At 40.1% G+C, this 23,214-nt stretch overlaps 12 protein-coding genes across 12 annotated transcripts; 7 read left to right on the top strand and 5 right to left on the bottom strand.

Moving 5' to 3' along the window:
• Positions 1-880: 880 nt before the first annotated feature.
• ATC70_013053 (uncharacterized protein) lies at positions 881-3,998 on the top strand (the record flags this gene model as incomplete). Its single annotated transcript, XM_064832220.1, has 2 exons — positions 881-1,484; positions 1,537-3,998. 2 exons carry the CDS (start codon positions 881-883, stop codon positions 3,996-3,998), a joined length of 3,066 nt encoding a protein of 1,021 aa, XP_064687775.1.
• Positions 3,999-4,143: 145 nt separating this feature from the next.
• Positions 4,144-5,310, top strand: BUD14_3 (protein phosphatase regulator; the record flags this gene model as incomplete). Its single annotated transcript, XM_064832219.1, has 3 exons — positions 4,144-4,345; positions 4,402-4,704; positions 4,778-5,310. The coding sequence occupies 3 exons, from the start codon at positions 4,144-4,146 to the stop codon at positions 5,308-5,310; spliced, it is 1,038 nt and encodes a 345-aa protein (XP_064687774.1).
• Positions 5,311-5,472: 162 nt separating this feature from the next.
• On the bottom strand, positions 5,473-6,323 carry BPL1_2 (biotin holocarboxylase synthetase; the record flags this gene model as incomplete). Its single annotated transcript, XM_064832218.1, has 3 exons — positions 5,473-5,927; positions 5,990-6,122; positions 6,186-6,323. The coding sequence occupies 3 exons, from the start codon at positions 6,321-6,323 to the stop codon at positions 5,473-5,475; spliced, it is 726 nt and encodes a 241-aa protein (XP_064687773.1).
• Positions 6,324-8,066: 1,743 nt separating this feature from the next.
• On the top strand, positions 8,067-9,374 carry ATC70_013050 (uncharacterized protein; the record flags this gene model as incomplete). Its single annotated transcript, XM_064832217.1, has 2 exons — positions 8,067-8,235; positions 8,305-9,374. The coding sequence occupies 2 exons, from the start codon at positions 8,067-8,069 to the stop codon at positions 9,372-9,374; spliced, it is 1,239 nt and encodes a 412-aa protein (XP_064687772.1).
• A 1,803-nt stretch (positions 9,375-11,177) lies between these two features.
• Positions 11,178-11,759, top strand: ATC70_013049 (uncharacterized protein; the record flags this gene model as incomplete). The annotated part of the gene is made up of 1 exon (XM_064832216.1): positions 11,178-11,759. One exon carries the CDS (start codon positions 11,178-11,180, stop codon positions 11,757-11,759), a length of 582 nt encoding a protein of 193 aa, XP_064687771.1.
• A 1,108-nt stretch (positions 11,760-12,867) lies between these two features.
• ATC70_013048 (uncharacterized protein) lies at positions 12,868-13,913 on the top strand (the record flags this gene model as incomplete). The annotated part of the gene is made up of 6 exons (XM_064832215.1): positions 12,868-12,974; positions 13,032-13,075; positions 13,129-13,187; positions 13,254-13,350; positions 13,404-13,705; positions 13,758-13,913. The coding sequence occupies 6 exons, from the start codon at positions 12,868-12,870 to the stop codon at positions 13,911-13,913; spliced, it is 765 nt and encodes a 254-aa protein (XP_064687770.1).
• A 276-nt stretch (positions 13,914-14,189) lies between these two features.
• Positions 14,190-15,363, top strand: KIP1 (Kinesin- motor protein; the record flags this gene model as incomplete). The annotated part of the gene is made up of 8 exons (XM_064832214.1): positions 14,190-14,204; positions 14,260-14,404; positions 14,466-14,559; positions 14,638-14,772; positions 14,826-14,925; positions 14,983-15,117; positions 15,197-15,244; positions 15,304-15,363. The coding sequence occupies 8 exons, from the start codon at positions 14,190-14,192 to the stop codon at positions 15,361-15,363; spliced, it is 732 nt and encodes a 243-aa protein (XP_064687769.1).
• Positions 15,364-15,909: 546 nt separating this feature from the next.
• ATC70_013046 (uncharacterized protein) lies at positions 15,910-16,860 on the top strand (the record flags this gene model as incomplete). The annotated part of the gene is made up of 4 exons (XM_064832213.1): positions 15,910-15,972; positions 16,026-16,185; positions 16,248-16,637; positions 16,718-16,860. The coding sequence occupies 4 exons, from the start codon at positions 15,910-15,912 to the stop codon at positions 16,858-16,860; spliced, it is 756 nt and encodes a 251-aa protein (XP_064687768.1).
• Positions 16,861-16,863: 3 nt separating this feature from the next.
• On the bottom strand, positions 16,864-17,481 carry ATC70_013045 (uncharacterized protein; the record flags this gene model as incomplete). The annotated part of the gene is made up of 2 exons (XM_064832212.1): positions 16,864-17,198; positions 17,262-17,481. 2 exons carry the CDS (start codon positions 17,479-17,481, stop codon positions 16,864-16,866), a joined length of 555 nt encoding a protein of 184 aa, XP_064687767.1.
• Positions 17,482-17,658: 177 nt separating this feature from the next.
• On the bottom strand, positions 17,659-18,014 carry ATC70_013044 (uncharacterized protein; the record flags this gene model as incomplete). Its single annotated transcript, XM_064832211.1, has 3 exons — positions 17,659-17,759; positions 17,817-17,852; positions 17,930-18,014. 3 exons carry the CDS (start codon positions 18,012-18,014, stop codon positions 17,659-17,661), a joined length of 222 nt encoding a protein of 73 aa, XP_064687766.1.
• Positions 18,015-19,261: 1,247 nt separating this feature from the next.
• On the bottom strand, positions 19,262-19,783 carry NTH1_5 (alpha,alpha-trehalase nth1; the record flags this gene model as incomplete). Its single annotated transcript, XM_064832210.1, has 2 exons — positions 19,262-19,389; positions 19,447-19,783. 2 exons carry the CDS (start codon positions 19,781-19,783, stop codon positions 19,262-19,264), a joined length of 465 nt encoding a protein of 154 aa, XP_064687765.1.
• A 647-nt stretch (positions 19,784-20,430) lies between these two features.
• ATC70_013042 (uncharacterized protein) lies at positions 20,431-23,130 on the bottom strand (the record flags this gene model as incomplete). The annotated part of the gene is made up of 3 exons (XM_064832209.1): positions 20,431-21,095; positions 21,145-22,572; positions 22,743-23,130. The coding sequence occupies 3 exons, from the start codon at positions 23,128-23,130 to the stop codon at positions 20,431-20,433; spliced, it is 2,481 nt and encodes an 826-aa protein (XP_064687764.1).
• Between the last annotated feature and the right edge of the window lie 84 nt (positions 23,131-23,214).

The raw sequence follows: 23,214 nt of genomic DNA, 5'->3' as shown, positions 1-23,214 counted from the left end.
TTAATGGGGGGGGGGTATTCTTATTGATATAGAGGTGGAGCATTGCAGAAGAGTCAGACTCGCAGTTATAGGCCCTTTAGAAGGCTTTCACATGAAGATAGACAGTTGAAACGTGAGACGATGGTACATATCTTTAGGCTTCTCGCCATAAATTATATATACAATATGAAATGAGACTTAATATGATGTTCGACATCTAAATCAACGCGTTAAATGGGATGCTCTTTGTGTGCATTTTACTTGTAACTCGATAAACGCTGGCTTGGGCCGACAGATTAACCACAAATATGACACGTGATTACATGCACTGTTACCATTGATGCGATCGACCGATAGATCAATTCAAGAAAGTCTTGACCCCTTACTGCTAAATGACAATGTCCATGTGGGTGATTTGCATATGCAAATGAAGGGCGTTACTCGACTTGCTGGCATCATTGATGTCAGGTAGTAGTAGTCGTAGAGTGCTTTTTCCGCGCATTCATAACGAGGCCATCAAACAACAGCATACTACATACACTGTTTGTATAGGGCAAGTGTAACTTAGTAACCTGAAACGGATCTATTTGCAGAATAATAACACACACATTCGTTGCAGTGGAGGCATAAATGTCATATTTCGTTTTCCACCGGATGACTCAGCACACTCGCGTTTCCTAATAAATGCCTATACTGCTACTGCACGATTATAAATCGTAACATCAACGTTTTTATGATGGAAACCAAGGTTAAACCTCAGAATTCAATAGATATCAGCTACACAAAGAAGAATAAGAAATCTTTTAAAACTGAACTCTCACAAATATGAAATCCTTTTCTTTTCTCTCTCTCTCTCTCTCTCTTTTCTCTCATCACTTGTTGAATGCAGACACACAAAAGAATGTCTACATCTATACACATACCAGATCCAACGACGAAAAAAGCAGTAGCAGAAGAGATCAGCTGGCATACAAAGACAGTAGAAAATGTAGTGGATCAATTGCAGACATCGCTTACACTCGGCTTATCTGAGGATGAAGTCATGCGTCGTCAACAGATATACGGCCTCAATGAACTTGCTTCTGATGGTGGAGCCACATGGTTCAAGATTCTTTTGCGGCAACTTGTGGATGTCATGAATTGGATCTTCATTGCGCTGGGCGTGGTATCCTATGTCCTAGGCGATTACATTACTGGTAGTCTGTTGATTGCTGTAGCCATTGTCAATACCTATCTCTCGTTTCAACAAGAATACGCTGCTGAACAAACACTCGCTGCTTTGAGAGATCTCAGTAGTCCTCGGGCCGATGTGATTCGTGGCGGAAAAGAGCAAACCATCGATAGTAAACAATTGGTACCTGGTGATATGCTGTTGATCAAAGAAGGTGATTCAGCTGCCGCAGACGCTCGTTTGGTCCATTTGTCGAATCTGGAAGCCGATGAAGCGCTTTTGACAGGTGAATCTCTTCCTGTGCAAAAGCAGTTGATTGTACTGGAAAAGGAAGGCAGGTACTTTGATTGTTCCAAGGGCTCTTATCGCTCACACTCCTTCATTAGATGAGCCACTAGGCGATCGTATCAATATGATTTACAGTTCCACCATCATCAGCAAGGGCCGTGGTCAGGCTATTGTCACTGGCATTGGTATGAAGACTGAGATTGGTAAGGTGGCGTCTCAATTGTCTGAAGCAAGCAATGATGGTGATCGTACACGTATTCAAAAGAGCATGAACCACATGTATATTGGCTTGCTCTGTGTGGCCGTGATCTCTGTTATTGTCGTGTTTGCCTCTGTCAAATTTCAAACCATTGATCGAGACATTGTCATGTATGCTGTCACTTGTGCGCTCTCTGTTCTTCCTGCGGGTTTGACGACGGTGATGACAGTGACATTGGTGCTGGGCGGTAAAGAAATGACTAAGCAAAGAGCCATTGTCAGAAAGCTCAAAGTCTTGGAGACATTGGGCTCTGTTACGCACATTTTCTCTGATAAAACTGGTACATTGACCATGGCCAAGATGGTGGTGGTGCGTTTTTGGACCCCCAATGAAGGCTACTTTTATGTGACACCCAACGGCCTAGCTCCTCAAGGCGATATTTACCAGACCTACGATGCTGTGGATGAGCAAGTCAATTTCGAAAAGGCTACGCTGGTGGAGAAGACGAGCCTGTCGCATGATACGAACCGACTGGTCGAATGTGCTGCTCTATGCAACATGTCGTCCATTCGCAAAAAGGAACAAAATCAAATTGCTACTGCTACCAAGGATGAAAAAGTAGCGGTTCGTCATGACGAACATGCGCTGGAAAAGAAGAAATCAAGAGTCTCTGCCATTGAATTGTCAAAGCACCAAGAAGAAGAAGAAGACGACGACACTGAATCGGATGATTGGGTTGCCAGTGGTGCTCCTACTGAAGTCGCTTTACAAGTATTTGCTCACAAATTCGGCCGTGGAAAGCCTGACTTGACTGAACAGGGCGAATGGGAAATGATTGAAGAATACCAGTTTGATTCTACCATCAAGCGCATGTCGACTGTTTGGTACAACCGTCCATTGAATCATACCTGCGTGTTTACCAAAGGTGCTGCTGAACGTATTTTACCCCTGTGTGTCAATACGCCCAATCAGGATGCCATCGTGCAACACGTGGAAGCACTGGCTGCCAAGGGTCTTCGTGTCATGGCCATGGCTTACCGCGAGAACGTCGATGCCAGCATGGTGCATACCAGCCATGGCAGAGAATTGCTTGAATGTGATTTAACGTTTGCTGGGCTGTGTGGTATCTTGGATCCGCCTAGAAAAGAGTCCAAGCGAGCTGTACGTGAAGCCCATCGCGCCGGTATCTCTGTTCACATGCTGACGGGTGATCATGCTATTACTGCCACGGCCATTGCAAAGGAACTCAACATTCTCAATGAAAAGACCATGTCCCCTGAGGTGCTCCAGCAGCTCGTCATGACAGGTCCTCAATTTGACGCCTTGACCGAAGACGAAATCGACGCGTTGCCTCACTTGCCATTTGTGGTGGCTAGATGTAGCCCCGAGACCAAGGTCAAGATGATCCTCGCTTCCAAACGTCGCAACAATATCTCTGCCATGACAGGCGATGGTGTCAATGACTCTCCTTCTCTACGCATTGCTGATGTGGGTATTGCCATGGGCAAGAATGGCAGCGATGTCGCTAAACAAGCATCCGACATCATCTTGACAGACGATAACTTTGCTACCATCATTCGTGCCATTGCCGAAGGTCGTCGCATCTACCAAAACATGCAACGCTTCTTGCTGTACTTTTGGATTGCGCTCTTGGGCTTGTGGTTGGTCTTGATGTTGTGCTTGGCTATTCGTGACCCCAACAACCGCAGTGTGTCGCCCATGTCTACCATTCAGATGCTGTTTTTGTACGTTGCATTCACTCCTCCTGCGGGCGAGCTCTCGATTCAGCCTGCCTCCAAGACGGTCATGCTGGAGCCACCTCGCCCACCCAAGGAAAGTCTGTTTAACAGAGAAATCATCATGGATCTCGTCGTGTATTCATTGGGGCTGTCTGCTGTTTGTCTAGTTGCTTTCATCATTCCTCTTTACACTGGCGGTCATCATGGTGTGGAGGGTGTCAATTGTGAGACGCATTTCGACTTTGCCACATGCGAGTCCTTCTTCCGTGGTCGAGGCTTGTTTTTGGCAGTAATCACATGTGCTACCTTGGTCTTGATGATTCATTGTAGATCGTACCGAGATCCAGAATGGGGCTTGCGTGGATTGAAAGAGACGCTCAAGAGCAAAACTATCCTGTATACACTGCTGTTTGACATTGGATGTCTCGTCATCTTCTTTTATGTACCCAGCGTAGCCATCAAGGGCTTCTACATGCTCTGGATCACCTGGGAGTGGGCTATCGTAATTGCTATGGTGGTGTTTATCATTTTGTATGGCGAGATGTACAAGCTGCTGAAGCGAAAGTATCTCAAGCCATTGGAGGCTCATGCATCCAGTGAATTCATTGCCGTTGATGACTAAATAAGGTAACAGAGGGGGGGGGGGTCTCTTTGTTCCTTCTCACTGACGTATTAGCGTATGGTTTTAAAAAATTAAAATTTATTCCCTTTTTCCTCTCTCTCTCTCTCTCTCTCTTTCTTTTTTTTATTTATATTTATACACAAACATGCAGTCAGCCTACACTTGGATATTTACAACGGGCATCATTGTGTTCTTTGTTGTCATTATTGTCTTGCTGTTTTTTACGAGATCTCCTATTGAATTGCCTTTGTCCTTCAATGGTGATCTGGAAGACATCCCAACCGACACTGAGGAGGATGTGTCGAATTTATCAGAGGATGCCAGACTAAGCTACGAGAGCGCAAAGAGTGAGTTGCTTGTATGTGGCACAATCAAGTACATTACAGCTAATACAGTGAAACAGCCTGGCAAGAGCACCATCCACCCAACAGCATCCCAACAGACATCACACCGCCACAACTGATCTCCATCCAAGAGAAGGGTGTCTCGGCCTTTGAGTTTGAGTGGGAATTGGAGGCAAATTGCTTTGTGGCTGGTAGAACAGAGATACAGTTCATGGAAGGCGAAAATTGCGTACAAACCAATCTACCTCTACCAAGAAATCAAGAAGTCTACTACTGGGAGGCAAAGATGTACGATAAACCCGAGTCTACTGTAGTATCGGTTGGTATAGCGACAAAACCATATCCTAGCTGGAGATTACCAGGTTTGGCAATTTTTAGATGTGTGTGCATTGATAGAGACACACAAACACTTACATTTATTTCTTCCAAATGTAGGTTGGAATCGTTACTCTATCGGTTACTTTTCGAATAATGGAAGCAAATGCTTCAGTTCACCATTCAACTATAAGCCCTATGGATTGCCTTACAAACATGGTGATGTGATTGGCGTTGGATATAGACATCGTACTGGTTCTGTGTTCTTTACTCGAAATGGAAGAAAGATGGAAGAGGCGTATGCGGGCTTGCGATGGAATTTATTTCCTACGATTGGTGCAAACGGCCCATGCCAGATCCATGTCAACTTGGGTCAAGCAGGCTTTGTATTTGTGGAGGCCAATGTCAAAAAGTGGGGGTTAGCACCTAGCATGGGCACATTGGCTCCTCCACCAGCCTATGGAACAGAAAGAGATACCGTGTTGTTGGCTATGGGTACATCGAGAGATCAAGAGGAAACGCTGATTGACATGAATGGCACTGCACACACACATCCACATCGTCCACCTCCATATCAACATCATAACACTACCACTATAACTACACCTAATAACAATCATACCACTACTGAACAAGAATCATTACTAGACTGACGGGCTTGTAAGATTGCCACATACACACACTGTGAATATCCCCCCCTCCTCTTTTCTTTCTCTCTCTCTCTCTTTTCTTTATACATTTTGTAGATAAATAAATAAATTGCCACTCAAAACTTACATACAAACACACATATTTACAGCATTTATTTCTTTCTATTAAGCTTTTTCAAAGAAATCATCTTGGTTATCATCACTATCACTGCTGCTGTTACCGTCGTCCTCCTTCTTGGCGTCCACTTGCATTTCCTCAATATCAACAGGCGCAACGGGTTGAATGACCTTTCTTTCAATCAGCTTTTCCTTGTATACATCACGGTAACGCTTTTGTAGCATTGTCAACTCCTTATCGCCATCAGCCACTGCTTGCTTGATCTCTTCGAGCAATTTTGTCTTTCTAGTCAAACTCTTGGTGTCGTTCTCATTTGCTTGAGGAAACAATGATATATAGGGCAATGTTTTGGGATAATTCTTGGTGTACAATAGCTTGATTTCCATTTCCTTCACTTTTTCTTGTAGTTCCGCAATTTTGGCAGGTTCAGCATCGCTCTTTTTCGATGCGTCTTCAAATGCTTTCTTGGCTTGCTTCAACTTTCTCTCCACCTTTTTGCGTTCTATGATTCGCCATCACATGAATACGCTAGTATTTTGTAAAAGCATCGACCGATCCACTTACCGAAATGCTTCACCTTGTGGTATTTCGAGGCATTGTCACGCTCATGGTCATCGATAATCTTTTCTCCTAAATCAAATTCCAACACACGCAAGCGTCTCTTGGCTTCTGTAAGGACGTCCGCAGGTACATCTTTCTACGTGGTTGTAAACTGCAAGTTTAGTCGTAATGCAACATACTCATTCATGATTTGCGTTACCCTGCTGATGGTACGTTGCGTATCTCTAATCTTCTTTTTGATTTTGCCTGCACTTGGGGGTATACTTTCTTTGGATCCTCGGTTTCTGGCAAACTTGGAATTGGCATTCGCCTTGCTGTCTTGTGGTTGATGCTTCATATTGTTGAATTGGAAGAAAAAGAAAAAATAAAACAGCTTCAACATTTGGTTTACTTTATAAGATGGTCACTTGTGTGGCTTGGTGTAGGCTATATGTGTCAATGTCAATGCTTATTTAGCAGGATCATCATTGCATGAAGATTGTTTTATCCAAGGGCTTGTCAGGTAAAGCATTAAGATTCTTCCAAAAAAAAATGTCCATTAGGGGCACTGAAGCACTATAGATCCGATATTCCTCAATTAAACCTTGAGTAGAGTTTAACACACCTCTTTGAAATGACAGATGTTAATGTCTTGCTAAATCCAGGTTTTATCCAAGTTCTTTGTTGGTTTGATGGCTCGTTTTTGTTTATGCTTTGTTGGCATAGCTCAAAAGCTTGACTATACTTAATATCCTACCACCCAAGATTATTCTGGCGCCATAAACACTTGAACATATCTCTATCCTATACGAGCCTTTCGACACTTTGGGTGGTTTCCTGACCTACCCTTCGCTTCGGTGAGAACCAACCTGGGCAGCGGCAGCTCGCTCTACCGATTGCCGTTGCGTATCTTATCAAAACACTGCTACCTTCATGTTGACCTTCCACTTACACATGAAAACTCTTTATATTATCTGTAAATCTGATTCTTATGTGATGCTCTACATCCATATACATGTAGCTATTTCATATATGGGCAAGTATCATACAGATATTGTCCCTTTTCAGTCAAGAGTATGCCTAATACAGCAAAATTTGAGTGCATTTAAGCTGCGTTTTTTCGCGATCAAAGCCGTTTTAGATCGTCATAATAGCACCAAACAGTTGCTTTCACTTAGCACTTACTTCCTGACACCATTGCTCAACTTTTTGGGGACCAAAAAAAACATGGCCAAAAATCGACCAAAAAGCATGAGGGGTACCTCATGATTTTTATTGAAAATCAAACAATCGTGCTTTTGGCCTTGATAACAAAGGCTTTTACTATGGTATATATTGAATCAAAATGTTTGTATCGATCCAGAGCAACCTCTGAAGCCATCTTTGTGGGACTTTGATATGTAAAATTTCGACCTTTTGGCCAGAAACCTCTTTTCATATTTTCATGAATTGCTCGATAAGTTTATTAAAAACATCTATCTTACTTAGTACCATTGGATGCACCTTGAAAAACACTCCAAGAAAGCTTAAAGAGACGTAAGATGATCATCATATTTTACATAGTCGAATCTACAAAAACTGTTCAATCGAGTCGAAGAATATTAGAATTTGTCCAATCTGGAACAGACTATGAGTCTGGACTTGAATTAATTTTGGCTGGTGGGGCTGGTTAATCATATATGAGCCAGGCCTGACAGATGCCTAGAAACTTAGTTTCCATGTTGGAGGGTTGCAAAAGTGTTTAGGGACTGAACATTTATTATAATATGATATAGTTTAAATCTGTCAACCAATCTGGGGTAGATCATGTATTTACTCCTGAAATTCAGGGGCTACATAGGTTGGCAGATGCGATGCTCAGAATCTATATAAACATGCCATTCAGCTCATTGTCAAATCACCTTATTTTAGGTCAGTCGCTTGATTTGTGCAGATATGCATGAAGGGTACTGAAATAGAGATTTACATCAATGTCCACCTTGCAACGCATCATCAGCGTCAGTGATTTCGACGTCATGATTTGCTTTGGAGTCGCTGAGCAGAAACCTGTATAAAACTTGGCCATTGTACTCTTTCTTCTCATCAAACAACATATCATACAATGAGACATTCTTCGAGTCAAATGTCACCAAAGGACAAGAGAACTGTGCGAGATGAAGAGCGGACGATTCAAGTTGCCATAGCACCAGCGTACAAAGATGAAACGTTATCATTTACAAAAGACACAGATGGAGCAACTAATCAATGCGCAAGGCCGCAAAAAAAGCCAGGTGAATTGAATATCTGTAAACACTGCTTATCTGAAAAAGACTAATACGCAACGCATTCACTATATCCAGTTCGTACCTTTCACTGTAGCGTATGTAATACGACCCTCAGAAGCAAATCAGATTACGAGGATCACATCACTCAGAATCATAAAAAGAAATCTACCAAGAAGGACTCTCGCCACAGCAGTTTAAAAGCAAAAATTAAGAACGAAACAAACATAGATTATGGTCTTATTACCAAAAACAAGATGATGAATCCAGCAAAGATAATAGGTCATAGCGGTTTGATCTATGCAGAGAATAGGCTCATCCGAGCTCGGTACAAGCATCATGTCTATTTATCAAGCAATAGCCGTAATAGTGATAAATTGGAAACAATCAAATTGCTCACAGATGATTCTCAAGCGACGGACATACATAACCAAGCTGTGGCCGATACAAGTTGTCAGGCAGCAACGACGTCAGCAACAGGAGCATTGGATAGTGTGTCCAATAACCACCGTACCAGCTGCAAAATTACCTTGGATCCAGATAAATTGCATCGATGCTCTGTTAGCACACGATTCACAGCACCGCATCACAAAAGAAGAAAACTCAACACAGCATCCGACATTGTTGACATTGAAGCAGAAGATCAAAAGATGCAACGAGCACTTTCCGAGAGTTTGCAAGGTTCACAGGTCGAGGTTGAGATTGATCCTGTCGCTTCCAATGTCTCATCGTACCCTCATCCCGTCATAAACGATCCCAACAATTATTGCCGGATTTGTAATGTATCACATTCCACGCAAGAGGCCTATCAAATCCATTTACAGACAGAACATCATGTTGCATTCCCGTCTTCATCAGCCAAGAGAAAAGCACAAAAGCCACCAACTGTTACCCATCCCGACAAGCTGTGCAAATACATGCCTATTCAGATCGCATTTGACCCCAAGCCTTCTCCAACAACGACCAGAGGACAAATGAAAGATGCCAATGTACAGCCTGATTTAGATGACCCCAACCATTATTGTAGATCATGCCATATTACAAAGCCAAGCAGGACATCCTATCTTACTCATCTTTGTATGATACATCAGACTACGAGTAGAAAGCAGATGAACAGCAAAGCCTCAAATGTGAAAACGAACAACTGATGTAGCTCAACCCCTTTTTGCTCTACTCCCCCGTGCGATTATGTAATGAGAATGTATACCTTAAAACACATTAAACGGAAATTTAGCATATGCACAAACGGTAGGAATAACTCCATTTGGTTAATATCACTTTTGGCCTACATCATTTCTCGTAGAAGGTGGAAGCCCCAATGTATGATTTATAGAGACCAGAGGAAGGAGCAGTAACGCGGATCAAATGTGCATGAAATGTGCATGAAATTGACGACATTGGGCTCATTTAACCAAAATTGCGAGCAATTTCCTTTGCATCTTTGTAAAATAAGAGATGCAAATTGAGACTCGGTTAGTTTTATCCTAGTTGGGAAATGCCTGTGTTTCTGTCCCTCTTGTCTAATGCGTGAGATGTAGCTACTGATACTGCTTGCTGCTTATCTATCAACTCCGCAGAGATCCATGCTGTATAGAAACAGGCCAGAAATACCTAAAATGATCATCGAGTATTGCCAGACTTTATTCCTCCATGAGAGACTCATGCGTGGCTTCGTCTTTTTAATTTTATTTTTAATAAATCGTGTTTCCAATCTAAAAGCGTATTTAGCACACAATTGCAGCATGTTACCATGTACTATGCTGTCCAACAAAAGATGGTCATGAAAGCATATGTTTCTTGTTATTAAAAGATATCGTTTAAATTAAATATCATCAGAGTCATAGGTATATTTCAAATAAAGCAAGTTTTTCTTTTCGGAAAATACGCCGGATCAATATATTGCTTGAAATATCCTAGTGGACATGTTGAGATGTATTTGAAGTTCTAAATAAAAAAAAAAAAAAGGGACGACACCACACATGGTTAGCACCGGAAATAACGGAGATCCAGACACTATTCTGCAATGATGATATTCTCCATTCACTTCATGATGCATGTAGCTCTCTTAGGTGGGAATCACAGTTTTAAGTTTTGTAATAAAGGATCGTGATCAGCGGAAATGAAATAATGAGATGTATCTTTCTGATGGACATGAATAAAAACGTGTATTTCGTAATCGTTTTGTTATGAAAGCCTGGTTTGCAATCTCGTTGGATGATAAAATGTGGCGTGAGCTTTTTTAAATCAACGTGGAATCAAATTTAATCATTAAAATTCATTGTAGCACATTGCACAAAACAAGTAATTTTTTACATAGACAAATATCATATTTTTTAATTTTGATGTGCGCGCAGTTAATCTTAATTACTGTACTAATGCAATAATGAATTCATATGGCTAAATTATCAAAATCATACTTTCCTTTAAGAATTTTCCATCTTGATTTGCTAACGTTAATAGCAACGAGAATAAAAGCTTAAATGTTCTTGATATTGTACACAAAAAAATTAAAAATATCAAAGTTTGGACCAATAACAAGGCATTGTAAAACCTTTTTTTCGAGTTTCTTCTCAGTTGATGTACATCAGAACACCCCCCAGAGTTTTTCTCCCACACAGGGCCCAAGTCAGAATATAACGTTTAGTATTAAAAAAGACTGAATTTTGCTATCATTGGATTACAACAAAAAGACCCGTTTTTTGTACTTCCTTCTTAATCGGACAACTAATATTAAAAATAACCCAATTGAAGTCTGAAATAAATCCCAAAAAGTTGGCTCGAGCGATACCAATCAATATTTGGCATAGAATGAAAATACATCACATATAAATATTGACAATAATATAAATATGTATGGAGTTTTTTTTTTTTTCTTGTATCTCATACTGTTTTCTCCTCTTTCTCTCTTTCTCCCTTCTTTCTATATCATAAAAATGCTTTCCGTTAATAGCATGCTGAATGAAAATCAATACAAGAGACCATCCGTACTTGATATCAGTAGTTTACTGAATACATCAACAGTTGATCACCATCAAAAAAGCCCATCTCTCTCACCTTCACTGACCTCCTCACCTGCAAGTGTTTCATCTTATACCAGCTATCCATTCCCAACTCAAACCGCAGAACCTGTAATGTGGGATGATGTGAAAAAATACAACAAACTAAAGCCTCAACCAAGACAATCTTATACACCCATCTCCATGAATGAGGACGATGTTGACATGTTGGATGAAGATGAGGACGATGCCGATGAAGAGGTGGACGATGAGGATGAGGACTCTGATTCACCCATCAAAGCTAAACGCAGAAGAGCCAATGCTAAACAACTGGAAGTTTTGAATAGAGTGTTCGATCGTACCTTCTTCCCATCAACGCAAATGAGAGCTGAATTAGGACGACAACTGGGTATGAGCCCTCGTACAGTTCAGATTTGGTTCCAGAATCGTAGACAAGCCATGCGCACAAGAGAGCGCCAGCGATTAATCAAGCTTCGCAACAACGAAACCAAAGCTACAACAACAAAATCTGATTAGAAAACATCAACATTGTATCATAACACCACCCATTTTCTTGCCCCTTAATTTATTTTGATCTCCCCCTGTGATTCAATCTCCGGTACTATCAGATCATACATCGTCTCTTATCATCCACTTCACTTACAGATGGAAAAACATACCTATTACCAACAATAATGACAAAATTTTACAGCAGCACATTTAATTTATATTAATTCCTTTTTTTTTCACTTAGTTTTTTATGCACCCATTTACACGCACTAAATCAAAATCCACAAAAAAAAAAAACAAATCCTTATTTATTCCACATCCTATGAATCTTTTTTATTCATTTTTCTCAAGTAAAAGCTGGCTTTTTCTCACAATAATAATAAAAAAGACTTATATAATAGTACATGTTACCACAAAAAAAAAAGTTCTATTTTCTGTTTGTTTCAAAAAAGAATCTGAATCATATGATTGGATTTGTGCTTTTTTTTTTTTTTTTTTTTTTAGTATGAGTTGAGAAAACTCAAACGCTAGATTATATAATTAAAATTCAAATATAAATTATTTTGTCGAATACATAAAAAAGATACCGCTTACACCGGGGAAAGGGATTTTAATTAAAGAAATCAATTTTCGCTACAATTGGCTTTGAAGTGTAACATGTTGAGATATGTTGCCTCATCCCCGCGCTTTTTTACGTTCAAGGTCAGAAATTAGTGTATATTAATGATGGTCGGGTATTCTTGATGGTGAGATATACAAGCAGAAGAGGTTCCTCTACAGAAACATATGTAGAATGGTCCGTTTATTATACGAAATCGCAAGAAGCCAAAGCCATTTTTCGGCACCTTTTCCATGAAACCACCTTGGGGCGGAAAAATTATGATTATTTATAAACTTCTTCATTATATTAAGGAAAGTGAACCTTAAATTTAATATGTACAAAGTGCGCGCACTTCAGACACCAAGTTCTACGAGTATCAAAGAAAGGATATCACACTTTTTACATTTGGCCCAAGTGAAGAAGGGCAGGCATGCTGGAATTTGGAGTAGATTGAAATGTTGGTTACTACATTCTTTACTGTGATGAAATGTGCCTCTTCTTTCTCTCACATCATCCAGTACTTCTCTTTACACAATGCCCAAGCCCATCAGACAATCACCGGCTAGCAAGGTCGCACCTTTTTCAGTGAAAAGGAAACAAATCAACTTCAATCTATTGGATACACCAATCTCAAGAAACAGGTAAGATTGTGCAACCGGTAATTGGAGCATAGTACCAAATCTGATTCTTTTTTCCAGTTCCCAAAGTTCTATTCATCCTACATCGATCCTGTCCTCTGAATGTAATATATTTTAATATGTACACAAACATGAGCTGACTGTATCCTTCGAAAAGCATTCACTTACAAGCAGCAGTTACTCAAAGAGAAAGATGATCAGATCATCGATCTCAAGGTGAGCATGCCATTTTTTTTTTTTTTCTCCAAGGGAAATCCTATTACTAATTGTTGGGAGATCCAGAAACAGGTGGATAGTTTAAACCAAGAGTTGCAGACAATTCGACATCAAAACCGATTAATGGAAAACGAACGCACTAAATTCGAAGCTAACATGATAGGTTAGTGCCTGTTATTATTATTATCTCATTTCATGCATTAATGAAGCTACCAGAGAAATGCTCCCAGGAAAAGAGACAAGTAGAACTGGAGCTTGGCATATTAAAAAAGACACATGTTGAGAAAATGCAAGATCTATCAGCTACATTAAATCAATTATTAGGCACTATTGCATTCTTGAAAGATCAGCTAGCCAAAAACAACATTTCAATCGAGCAAGAGCCCGATGGCATGATACTTGATAAACTGATTGAATCACAATCATGTTATAGAAAAGATGCTCAATTCATCCAAGATGCCTACTACAAGATTAAGCAAGAAACACATATACACCATCCTTTATGGCCTAGTATCCAGGTATGTTTACCACGTACCATGGCCATTTGTTGATGCTAACTGCCATGTCAAGAATACAGCAATGTCCATCAAGCATGAGATTAACGACTTTCATGCTTGGAAGTCCATCCCCGTGGCAGACCTCTGCAAATTACTGAAAGATGACCAAAAGAATCACAATTCAGTTCGATCTCTACTATTCGGCCGACTGAAAGAGCGCACAAAATAGTGTTCATTAACAGCTTGTCATTCATCGTCATTATTATTACTGCAAAAATCCATTCCAGAACAATTCCCCCTCTGTTTTGACCCTCCCTTCCCCCCCCCCCTCATTTACAATCTTGTCATACGTTGCCTATTTTTTTTTTACTTTTTTTTTTTTTTTTTTTTCTTTACTCGCTCCTTCTCCACTCTTTTTTTATACACTTTTTTTCTGATACCACATAACACACGTACACGCACACACGACAAATAAAGGCTTCCTTCATATACAATACAATTTAAAATGGATTGGTCACACGTAGAACAATTAATCGCTGAATTTTCTAATCACGTTGACTAAATGAAATGTTTAGGTGGATTCCTGGCTTTCAAGTGTCTTCAAAGGAAATCCAAGTCCTAACTTTGAGCGTACCAATGATAGCTTTCAGTTGATCAATACCCTCAAAAACCTTAATTTCAATTCAATGCCCCTAATCCAACACATTTTAATGAACAAGCGTACGTATCATTAACGTTAGAACAATAACCCGGATCGAGACATTGACATTTATAGGTTTAGTTCATTTCAAATTATCAAATGACAGTGAAAAAGCAATCGATTCGCTTGCCCTGCTGGCAGAGTCATTAGGAATGGACACAATCGAATTAAGCAAGTAAGTACTATTAAGGCAAATGACCACAGGGAGTAGATTGCTTTTTTTTGAGCACAGGACTAAGCAGAGGAAAATAAGTTATTACACAGCTGTATCAAAGTTGACGATGGATCGAATGGAATTGCAACACGAATCATTGAAATTAGATGAGATGGAGTACATGCTGGCCGAATCTCAGAAGAAAGCAGATGATGAGTTGAGTTTAATTAAAAGGTGTGTCATCCAGAAAGCAGCACACATTCGCAAAGCATTTAACTTTATTCAAGCATGTTGCTAAATTTACAACAAGGACCACAAGAAACTGCAGTACAACGCCAGCAAATTGGCGAAAAAGAAATACTGTCCTCAGAATATAGCATATTGCAGGTATATTGGCTGCTGCTGTCATGTGCTATTTGACCTTTTTACTCATGCTATCCACAGAAAAAATACGACGAGCTGGGGGTTCAGGAATCTACATTGACAAAGATACAAGAGCTGGAAAATAAAGCAGATGCAGCCGAATTACAATGCAAACATCAAGAAATGAAGCTCGAATCATTCACATCGTTGCCATCGGTAAAAAATAAAAAAGAAAAATTAGAGTTTGAACATGAATTACTAAATATAATATAAAATCGGATTATTATTTATACAGGATATGGTGCTCGCCTCTATCAAGATCCAAGAAGCAGAAGATGATTTGGTAAGTGTTGCACCCAACGTCTTGATCAAGCTTCATTCATTTATTCCTTCTTCATGCAGCATCGACTAGAGCAAGTGAGAGAAAATCTTTTATCTGAAATCGCTGATAGTGTGCATTGAATTGGACAATAAAAAACACATGGCAATTTCAATGAGATCGTCAGGGACCAAATATGACATCATGTATTGCCTTTTTAGAATGTAGTTATGCGTGGATTAGAAATCAGTGGGTTAGCAATGCTCCAAAGGATTACCATAGCCTCAAAAGATGTAAAACCAAGTGCCTACTTGTATGGACTGAATCATTGGCCCTCAACTTGCTATTAACAGTGTCGCGCTCATGTTGAATTATTGCGGGTTGGACACCTGTGGTTCGAAAATCAATGCTCGATTCATCCATTTGCAAAATGCATCGATATGTAACGCTCAGAAGTTACAAACCTATCTCGATTTGATTCAAAGAAACCCTCAGTCGATTGCCGCATGATTGCGATTATTCAATTCTACCTGCATTACACTTGTTGCATCGATGAAATTTGCTGCATAATAACCCAACATGGCATGAATGATTTGGGTCACAAAGACTGTTTATGTGACTCCATGTTTCATGGACGCGCAACAAAAGCAAAGCAAAGAGTGACGATACCAGCCTTTACTGCATTACGAATGTCATTTGTACCTGTAAAAGACTTTGATAGCAACTCATTCAAGGCATCAACTCTTATTTTGGTATGTTGTGTTTCATAACTATCTCCAAAATCTCTGCTAATATGATTATATAGCCTACTGTATCTATCGGCAATGTGCCTCAATTAGCGTGTGATTTGATCATTCATACATTCAAACTCGAACGTGTAGGCTTTCTTGATGATGATTCAGTAATGCCTATATCTGGTGTGCGCGAGGATACGGATGCACCAGGCACAACCGCTCCTATCGAAGGTAGATATATCGCTATTGAATGATTGATGATGCTGTGAGCTCATTTGTGTTTTGTTGAATAGTATACCAATCCAAGGATCAACGCTGGACATGTATTCAGCAACGTTCACCCACCATTAAAGGCAAAAGGCAAGAGTATCTGGATAATATGACTAGATTTGCAGCACAGTTTCAACAAGTTGTCTTGTTAACCTCAATGGATGCCTCTCGTCGACTAGATTCACAGATTCGAGGGGAGCCTTTTAGAGTGTATGGCGAACATGGCTTGGTTATGCGTGCTGTTACAATGGGTATTCCAGTATTGGAGAATTTTGAGCTTGAGTCAAGTCAGAATAGTGATAATGAGCGTCATATGCGTTTACCCGGCTCTGGTTTAGCAAAGCATTTGTATCAACAGTTGGACCAAAAGGAAGTGGAAACGACATTACTTTTAATGTTTGCACTGGAAGGAGGTATATATATATATATATATATATATATATATTTGCGCAAGTGATTATACATGTTTGGTATTGACTATACGTGCTCATAGATAACGTTCAAGATGGTATTGAGTTTGCCAGATTCATCAACACATTGTTAAAAATACAAACAACTGGACTTTCACAGTGGTCACCACCCAAGAGTTGGAAGTTTTTATTTGGTACACCTTACAATGCAGAATTATATCAATAAACTTTAAAATGTTTCATCATCGTATTGTTCATCATCTTCGCCTTCGCCTTCAGGTGGTACTTCAAATCCTTCCTCTGTTCTGTAAAGAATAGCCTGAATCTCTTTGATGCATTCACCATCTGTATCTCCCTGCGAATTCTCCAGCTGTTCCTGAACCAAGATTTCAATTTCTCGCAATTTTCCAAAATAAAAATCTCTTTCCTTCTCTAATCCATCAACTGTTACTTTGAGTTCAGTTACTTGTGCTTTCAAATCATTGATTCTAGCTATATCTGTGGGTCCAGCTCTATTTTTGGCAGACGATAATCTACCAGTGGGTGTACGATTGGCGCTTACAGCTAATGGCAGAACATAGTGTGAATACATTGTTTACAAAAGCATCCAAACTCTCTGTTTCTTACCTGCAGGACTGTTATTATTTACTGCTCTGCGTGCCATGCTTGCAGCAGCACCGGCGCCAGCAGATGAGCGACCAACTGCTGGGCTCCTAGTAGAAGCAGAAGAGGGCCCACCACCTTTTCTGCGCTGAACAGCATCGTATTCTCCACCAGGAAAATTCTGATCCCAGAATCGCTTGACCCATTGCATGAATTCAAGGTTGTCTTGGAATTTGCATTTCATTAATTTGTCAACTGGTATAATCTACGTTTTGACTCGAGTTAAGGAGAGGTTTTGGCGTTGGCTGTAAAAGCGCTTTTACCTTGTCGATTCTGATTTTAAGGGGAAGATGAGTAAGGTTTAAGGAGACGTATGGTTAGCTTGTGTAAAATAAAACACTGCAAACGCGCTGATTTCTACTTACTTGTGCTTATCAAAAGTGTGTTGAAGCACCTTGAAATTAGAGACGTATTCGTATTCATGCTTGGTATCAAATTTGACTTTTGTCATATGGACGTCGTCTAATACAAGATTGTCAGGGAGGATGATCTTTCTTACGTTCTACAACTGCTACTTACTAAACACAGAATCCATAATTTGGCAGTAGGCAGCGCCTGGATTTTATGGGTTGCTTTTAATTTCTCCATATATTTCCCCAGTATCTACTCTTTTGCTTGGTCTGACGCCTTACCTGTTCCTGCTTGCTCAACCTTGGTGTAGTTTAGTTGTAAGAGATCGTTCACCCAAGCCAGTAATTCTGTTCTAGATTCTCCCATAGTGTTTTAGCTCAAGTGCAGATTAGATGTGTAAGATAAAGAAAAGAGAGATAGAAAGCGAAAGAAAACAAAGAAGAAAATATCTTGAAGTGAAATGGATCAAGGAACAACAACCACCACGAAATAAAGTGATGTCATTCGCTCATTTTCGAATCCCCAGGTGTACCACAACATGTAACGTTGTGTATCTATTCAGTCAAAAGGTACATGCATTACTGTAGTAACGATGGTTAGCCATGGAGTATAGCGTAGTAATGAATGCTTCCGGTTGTGTAGCTGCTGTGTTTAATTTTCTCGACTCAAGGCCCTTCTGTTCATTTCCTTCCTGACCTCTTTATTGCGATGTGCTGACTAAAGCCTTCGCACATGCATACCCAGAACTCGGATGTATGTAAGTGTCTTGCTAATTTGTCTGACTACTGGTCAGAGATGTCCCTGAATCACGACATTTCTATGTCTTTGCCGAGAGCGTCGACACATGTAGCTTCATCAATTCCATCGCCGCAACATTCTCTGCATGATTTTTTCTTCTGTTGAATTTTAAGATAATGAGACTAAACCCCTAAACTGGACCATTTGTAATGAGTAAAAGCAAAAAGAGTTAGTTTCATACCTGCTGATTGTAGAGAATATTCGGTGTGTACACGTAGAGTAGTTTTGCGTGGTTCAAGAAAAACCTCGAGCACTTTCATTGACTTGATAACACCAATACGATGCATACTTTCTCCTTTCCATCATCGCGCAAACGTAGAGACCATATTAGCCATCATTTTTGGTTCGTATTAAGGGTGTCCAGAATTAAATTGCTGATATGTTCCTACCACGTTTGATGATTATTCTGCATACAATGGTTAGACAAGCGACATTTACTTGCTATTGACACTTTTCAAGAGTCTGGCATAACAAATGTATTTTTTAGCTTATTTCGTTTAAACTTATAAATACTTACCCAATTTAAATCTGTTTGGTGCAAGAATGGAATAGGTTGTCCCCCCTCAAAAACATCCATTTGACTCAAAGTAACTATCCATTGTCATTATTACAAAACGAATGTTTGGTCTGTTGAATGATGACGATGAGAATTCAGGGGTGTAGGATAAAAAGGGTGGATAAAAAGTAAGGGTGGATCCGGATAATAGATAAACCGTGAGGGTACGGGGCGTAGGTAGGGGTAGGGTGGATATGATGTAGGGGGGGTACAAAATACGTGAAATGAGTGTCAAATTTTAGCTTTTATTCATGCAGATCTATTTTCTGATCTGGCAAATACGATAACATGCATACACCGTGTTAGAGATATCTTTCAAAAGACGCTCTGCCACGTCTATATCTGAGGTGAGCACCTTCATTTGCTGCTGTTTCCAATTGTCAATATCTACGAGGTATACAATTCCGCCAATTGTCTTATAGCATCTTGTATAAAAATGCTTACCATCATAGCAAGTTAAGTAGACTCTACCGTGCAATTTGTATTTTAAGGTCTGTGATATGTGGATGTACGTAGGCAGGTAAACATTGTTTCCTGCTGTCCGTCCAAGGACAAAGTTTGCACCATCTTGTATGAACAGGAATTCGGGAAACTGATCATCTTGAGGTAGTACTTTGAGTGATGTCGAAACTCCATCACACCCTGGAAAGTTACACTTTCCTTTCTGATGTTCTTCGAGCACTTTCTCTCTAAACAAGTCATTGAATTTTACGTCTAGTGCCGCTCCATTGATAAATCCACGACAGTCTCTCAATTCCTCGACGATAGTGGTTGGAATCATGTAGATAAACTCAAAAAAGGCATCTCTAGCATACGCATGCGCTTTTTCTACAGAGCAAAGCACTTTTCTTTCACATTGCAACGACGGAAATGTGCAAATCTTGCTTACAAAGACACCCGACAAACGCTGTAGTATCTTGCTCGCCGAATCGTGAGTGTTAAGCACAAAGAATAAAAGGATTATTATTTGTAGCTTATAAAAAATGTTCGATATTATAAAAACAAGAAAAGACTTATTTGAATAAGATCAGACACAAAAACTAAAGATTTATTGATGAAGACAAGAGTTATTCTATTTATACTAAGTTCTGAATGCCAAAGTAGCAATTTATCTTGTACAACGCTTATCACATCTGGTGAACCTCAGTATTTAGATAGCTGAGATGCACTTCACTTATCATAGCTTGTCCATGTTGTTGCACAACACAGACATATCTACCCATCAAGAATACCTTAATCTTTATAGACAGTTGTAGTAGCCCTTCTGGCACAACAGTGAGTATTACCTTCATGGCCTTTCGGGAATGTCTTGACCATTCGGGGAACACCAGAGACAATCTTGTATTCTGTCATATTCCAAACTAACTGTCTTGCTGTAAGAGTAGTAGCTGCACGAATACCAAAATGAGACTGCTGGGAATAAGACTCCTAGGCATTGACAAGAACACTATCATAGGCATTGCTTTGGTCAGCGAAAGACATATTCACGAACGGAAGAACGGCATTGAGCAGGAGCTCCAAAGATGCATCGATAAAACAAGAGTTGTTTTGGTTGGGGAAAATGTACGTAGGAACAGGTAAAGACGAGTATTTGCATGGATCGTTATTTTTGTAATCCTTTACGAGCCATTGATATTTTTGAAGAGACACCCTTTTTTGTGGTACCAAGAAGCCGGCAGTGGCAGATAACTCATTTTCAAGTGGAGACTCACTTGTCATCCTAGTCTCATCGCTTGTATCGGGTTCGATTGCTACTAATGTCGAAGTCTCATGGGGCATTGGAGGAGAGCAGAGATCAATTACTGTATCAGATATGGATTTTTGAATTTCTTGAATCGTAAGATCAATAACTGTGCCATCACTTGCAGGAAAGGGTAAGTTCGAAGGAGGCGAAGGCAACGAAAAATCAGAATTGGATAGTGCTCTTATCTTGGATGAGGTAGGCTCAGACTTGTGTTGTAAAACTGACGGGGGGTTGCATTTGGTTTTCATTAAAGAAGAAGAAAATGATGATGATGATGATACAAGATCAATAACGAACGATTTGAATTCTTCGTCTGAGTCGAAAACATTTTCAACAGGAGTTCCAAGGTCTAAAATATCAATGATACAGCAATCAGAAACTATTGTAAGCATCCTCACCATCAAACATATTCTTAATGTCTTCATCTAGGTTCTCAGTTCTATCAAATACATTTTCTGCTTTATCGCTTTTGCATTCGTCGTTTGAGAGCAGTTCAAGGAACAGTTTCTCATCACTGATATCATCATCTGGGAAATCATCCATCTTGGGACAGTTCCTCTCCATTTCATCAGTTTCATCCAGATGCTCAATTATGGCAGCATCCAAACTAACATCACGTGTTTTTGCTTTCTTGGCCTTGCGTTTGCCATCCTCCTCAGCATCGCTAATGAGCACCACTTCTTGTTTTCTCTTCTTGGTGCCAAAGAGTGCTGTGTTGTTATCTAGCGCACGGCCGTCATTAATTTCATACAGAGTTGCATACTTTTTTGTCGGCTTCTTGGGATTGTTTCCGTAATGTGGTCGGATATTGTGGTCATAAAAACCCAACAACATCATTCCATCACGCTTGGCGACCTGCAACAAAAGTCTTAAGCTTGTCGAAACGGGTTGTCTTTTCTCTGGCATCAACTTGTATAAGGCACTATGAAACGCCTCAGTGGTATTGGATGAGCGGCTCTTGTGTTGCCTCAAGTCGTCCTTCATCAAAGACTTGCATCTGAATACCATACTTGAGACACCAGGTTGGAGCCACCACTGTAACCCCTTTTTACAGTTGGGAAAGAAGGTCAAAAGCTCCTTACCAGTTCGAAAGAATTCGATACTGTTTCTTGTGGTACGGAACCGATGGACTAGCTTCAAGAAGGTATCAATCTCATCTGGCTTGACAACTTGGCGGTTGTTGGACATGCGCTTGACTGACTGCATCCAATGCATATAGCACCCTTTTAAAAAAGGTAATGCATTGTGCTGCTTGACACCAAAGTTATCCCTGAGGGCTAGTATGAAACCTTCGCGTTGGGCAGCTGAAAAGTCCATAATGACTCCCAAAAACTTCTCCAGTTCGACATCAAATTTTCTAAACAAAGCAACAAAGTAATCTTTGAAAACATGTGTAGTGTTGCTTTGGACTATCGCTTGATGAAAGACGACATGCTTCTGGAGTTGCTCGATATAGATGACACTTGAGCATAGATAATAGCCCTTTGGGACGGCTTTGAAAGTCACATCTGTTATGATCGGTTGATCTGCAAAAGGGAGATTACGCTGAAGCATTTCAGGTGAACAGAAGCTCACAAAAACCTTGCTAGGGACAATCTGTGCTGAATCCATAAAGCCTGGATACTTCTCATCAAGATCTTCAAAGGCAGCTACCACATCTTCTTTGGTAGAAGATAGATCTTGTTGGACCTTCGACTTCCGGATCTCATACTTGGTGCGTCCATGATTTGCCATTACACTGTTGATTTCTCTGGCGCTTTTCGTGATGGCGCCAGTAGATGGATCGATGCCAGCAATGGCAGCAGCAGCAGTGATGTTTGGCCTATCTTTGACCATATTATTTAGCTCTTTTTTTTTGTGTCTATCAAGATGAAGCGAGTTGTAGATAGAATGAATGTGTTTTTTTTCTCGGTTATCTCTTGATACATTGTAACTGTACTGCCTCCGTCTTCTCTGCGAATATCAGTTACATGGAAGGTGAAAGTTGCACCATTACCCCAGTTGATCCGCTTCAATGGCGCCTCACAATATGGGCATTGAAACTTTTTGAGGCAGCCAAGTTCGTCTTTCCAGTCAACAGGAGGTCGTTGATCTTTGACCCATTCAGGTCTTTTGCATTGCAGATTGAGGCATCGCAAAGCACCAGCGCATTTTTTATGGATTTTTCTGTCGCAACGGCTCTCACCTTCAGCGAGTTTTTCAACTTGTTTGTACTTGTTGTAAGCTTTGCTGTGGTTTTTTTTCAAAGCCCATCCAATATTTAATATTTTGGTTCTGAATGCATTGGTGGTGCGGTCAAATGCAGCGGGAAGAACTTCTTCAACGGTTTCGTCAGGAAATTGATTGAAGAAATCATACTCCATTTCATAACTTGAGTTGTCCATGTTGCTTAAAATATTGAAGAAATATAATAAGGTACTGTGACCCACAAAACTGTCCCAATGTTTAGCAGTTTTTACTTTCAGACC

This window comes from Mucor velutinosus (genome assembly GCF_035048745.1).
Source record: "Mucor velutinosus strain NIH1002 chromosome Unknown tig00001572, whole genome shotgun sequence".
NCBI classification, from domain to species: domain Eukaryota; kingdom Fungi; phylum Mucoromycota; class Mucoromycetes; order Mucorales; family Mucoraceae; genus Mucor; species Mucor velutinosus.
The sequence above is the reverse complement of the archived record's forward strand: the minus strand, read 5'-3'. Positions and strand labels throughout refer to the sequence as shown.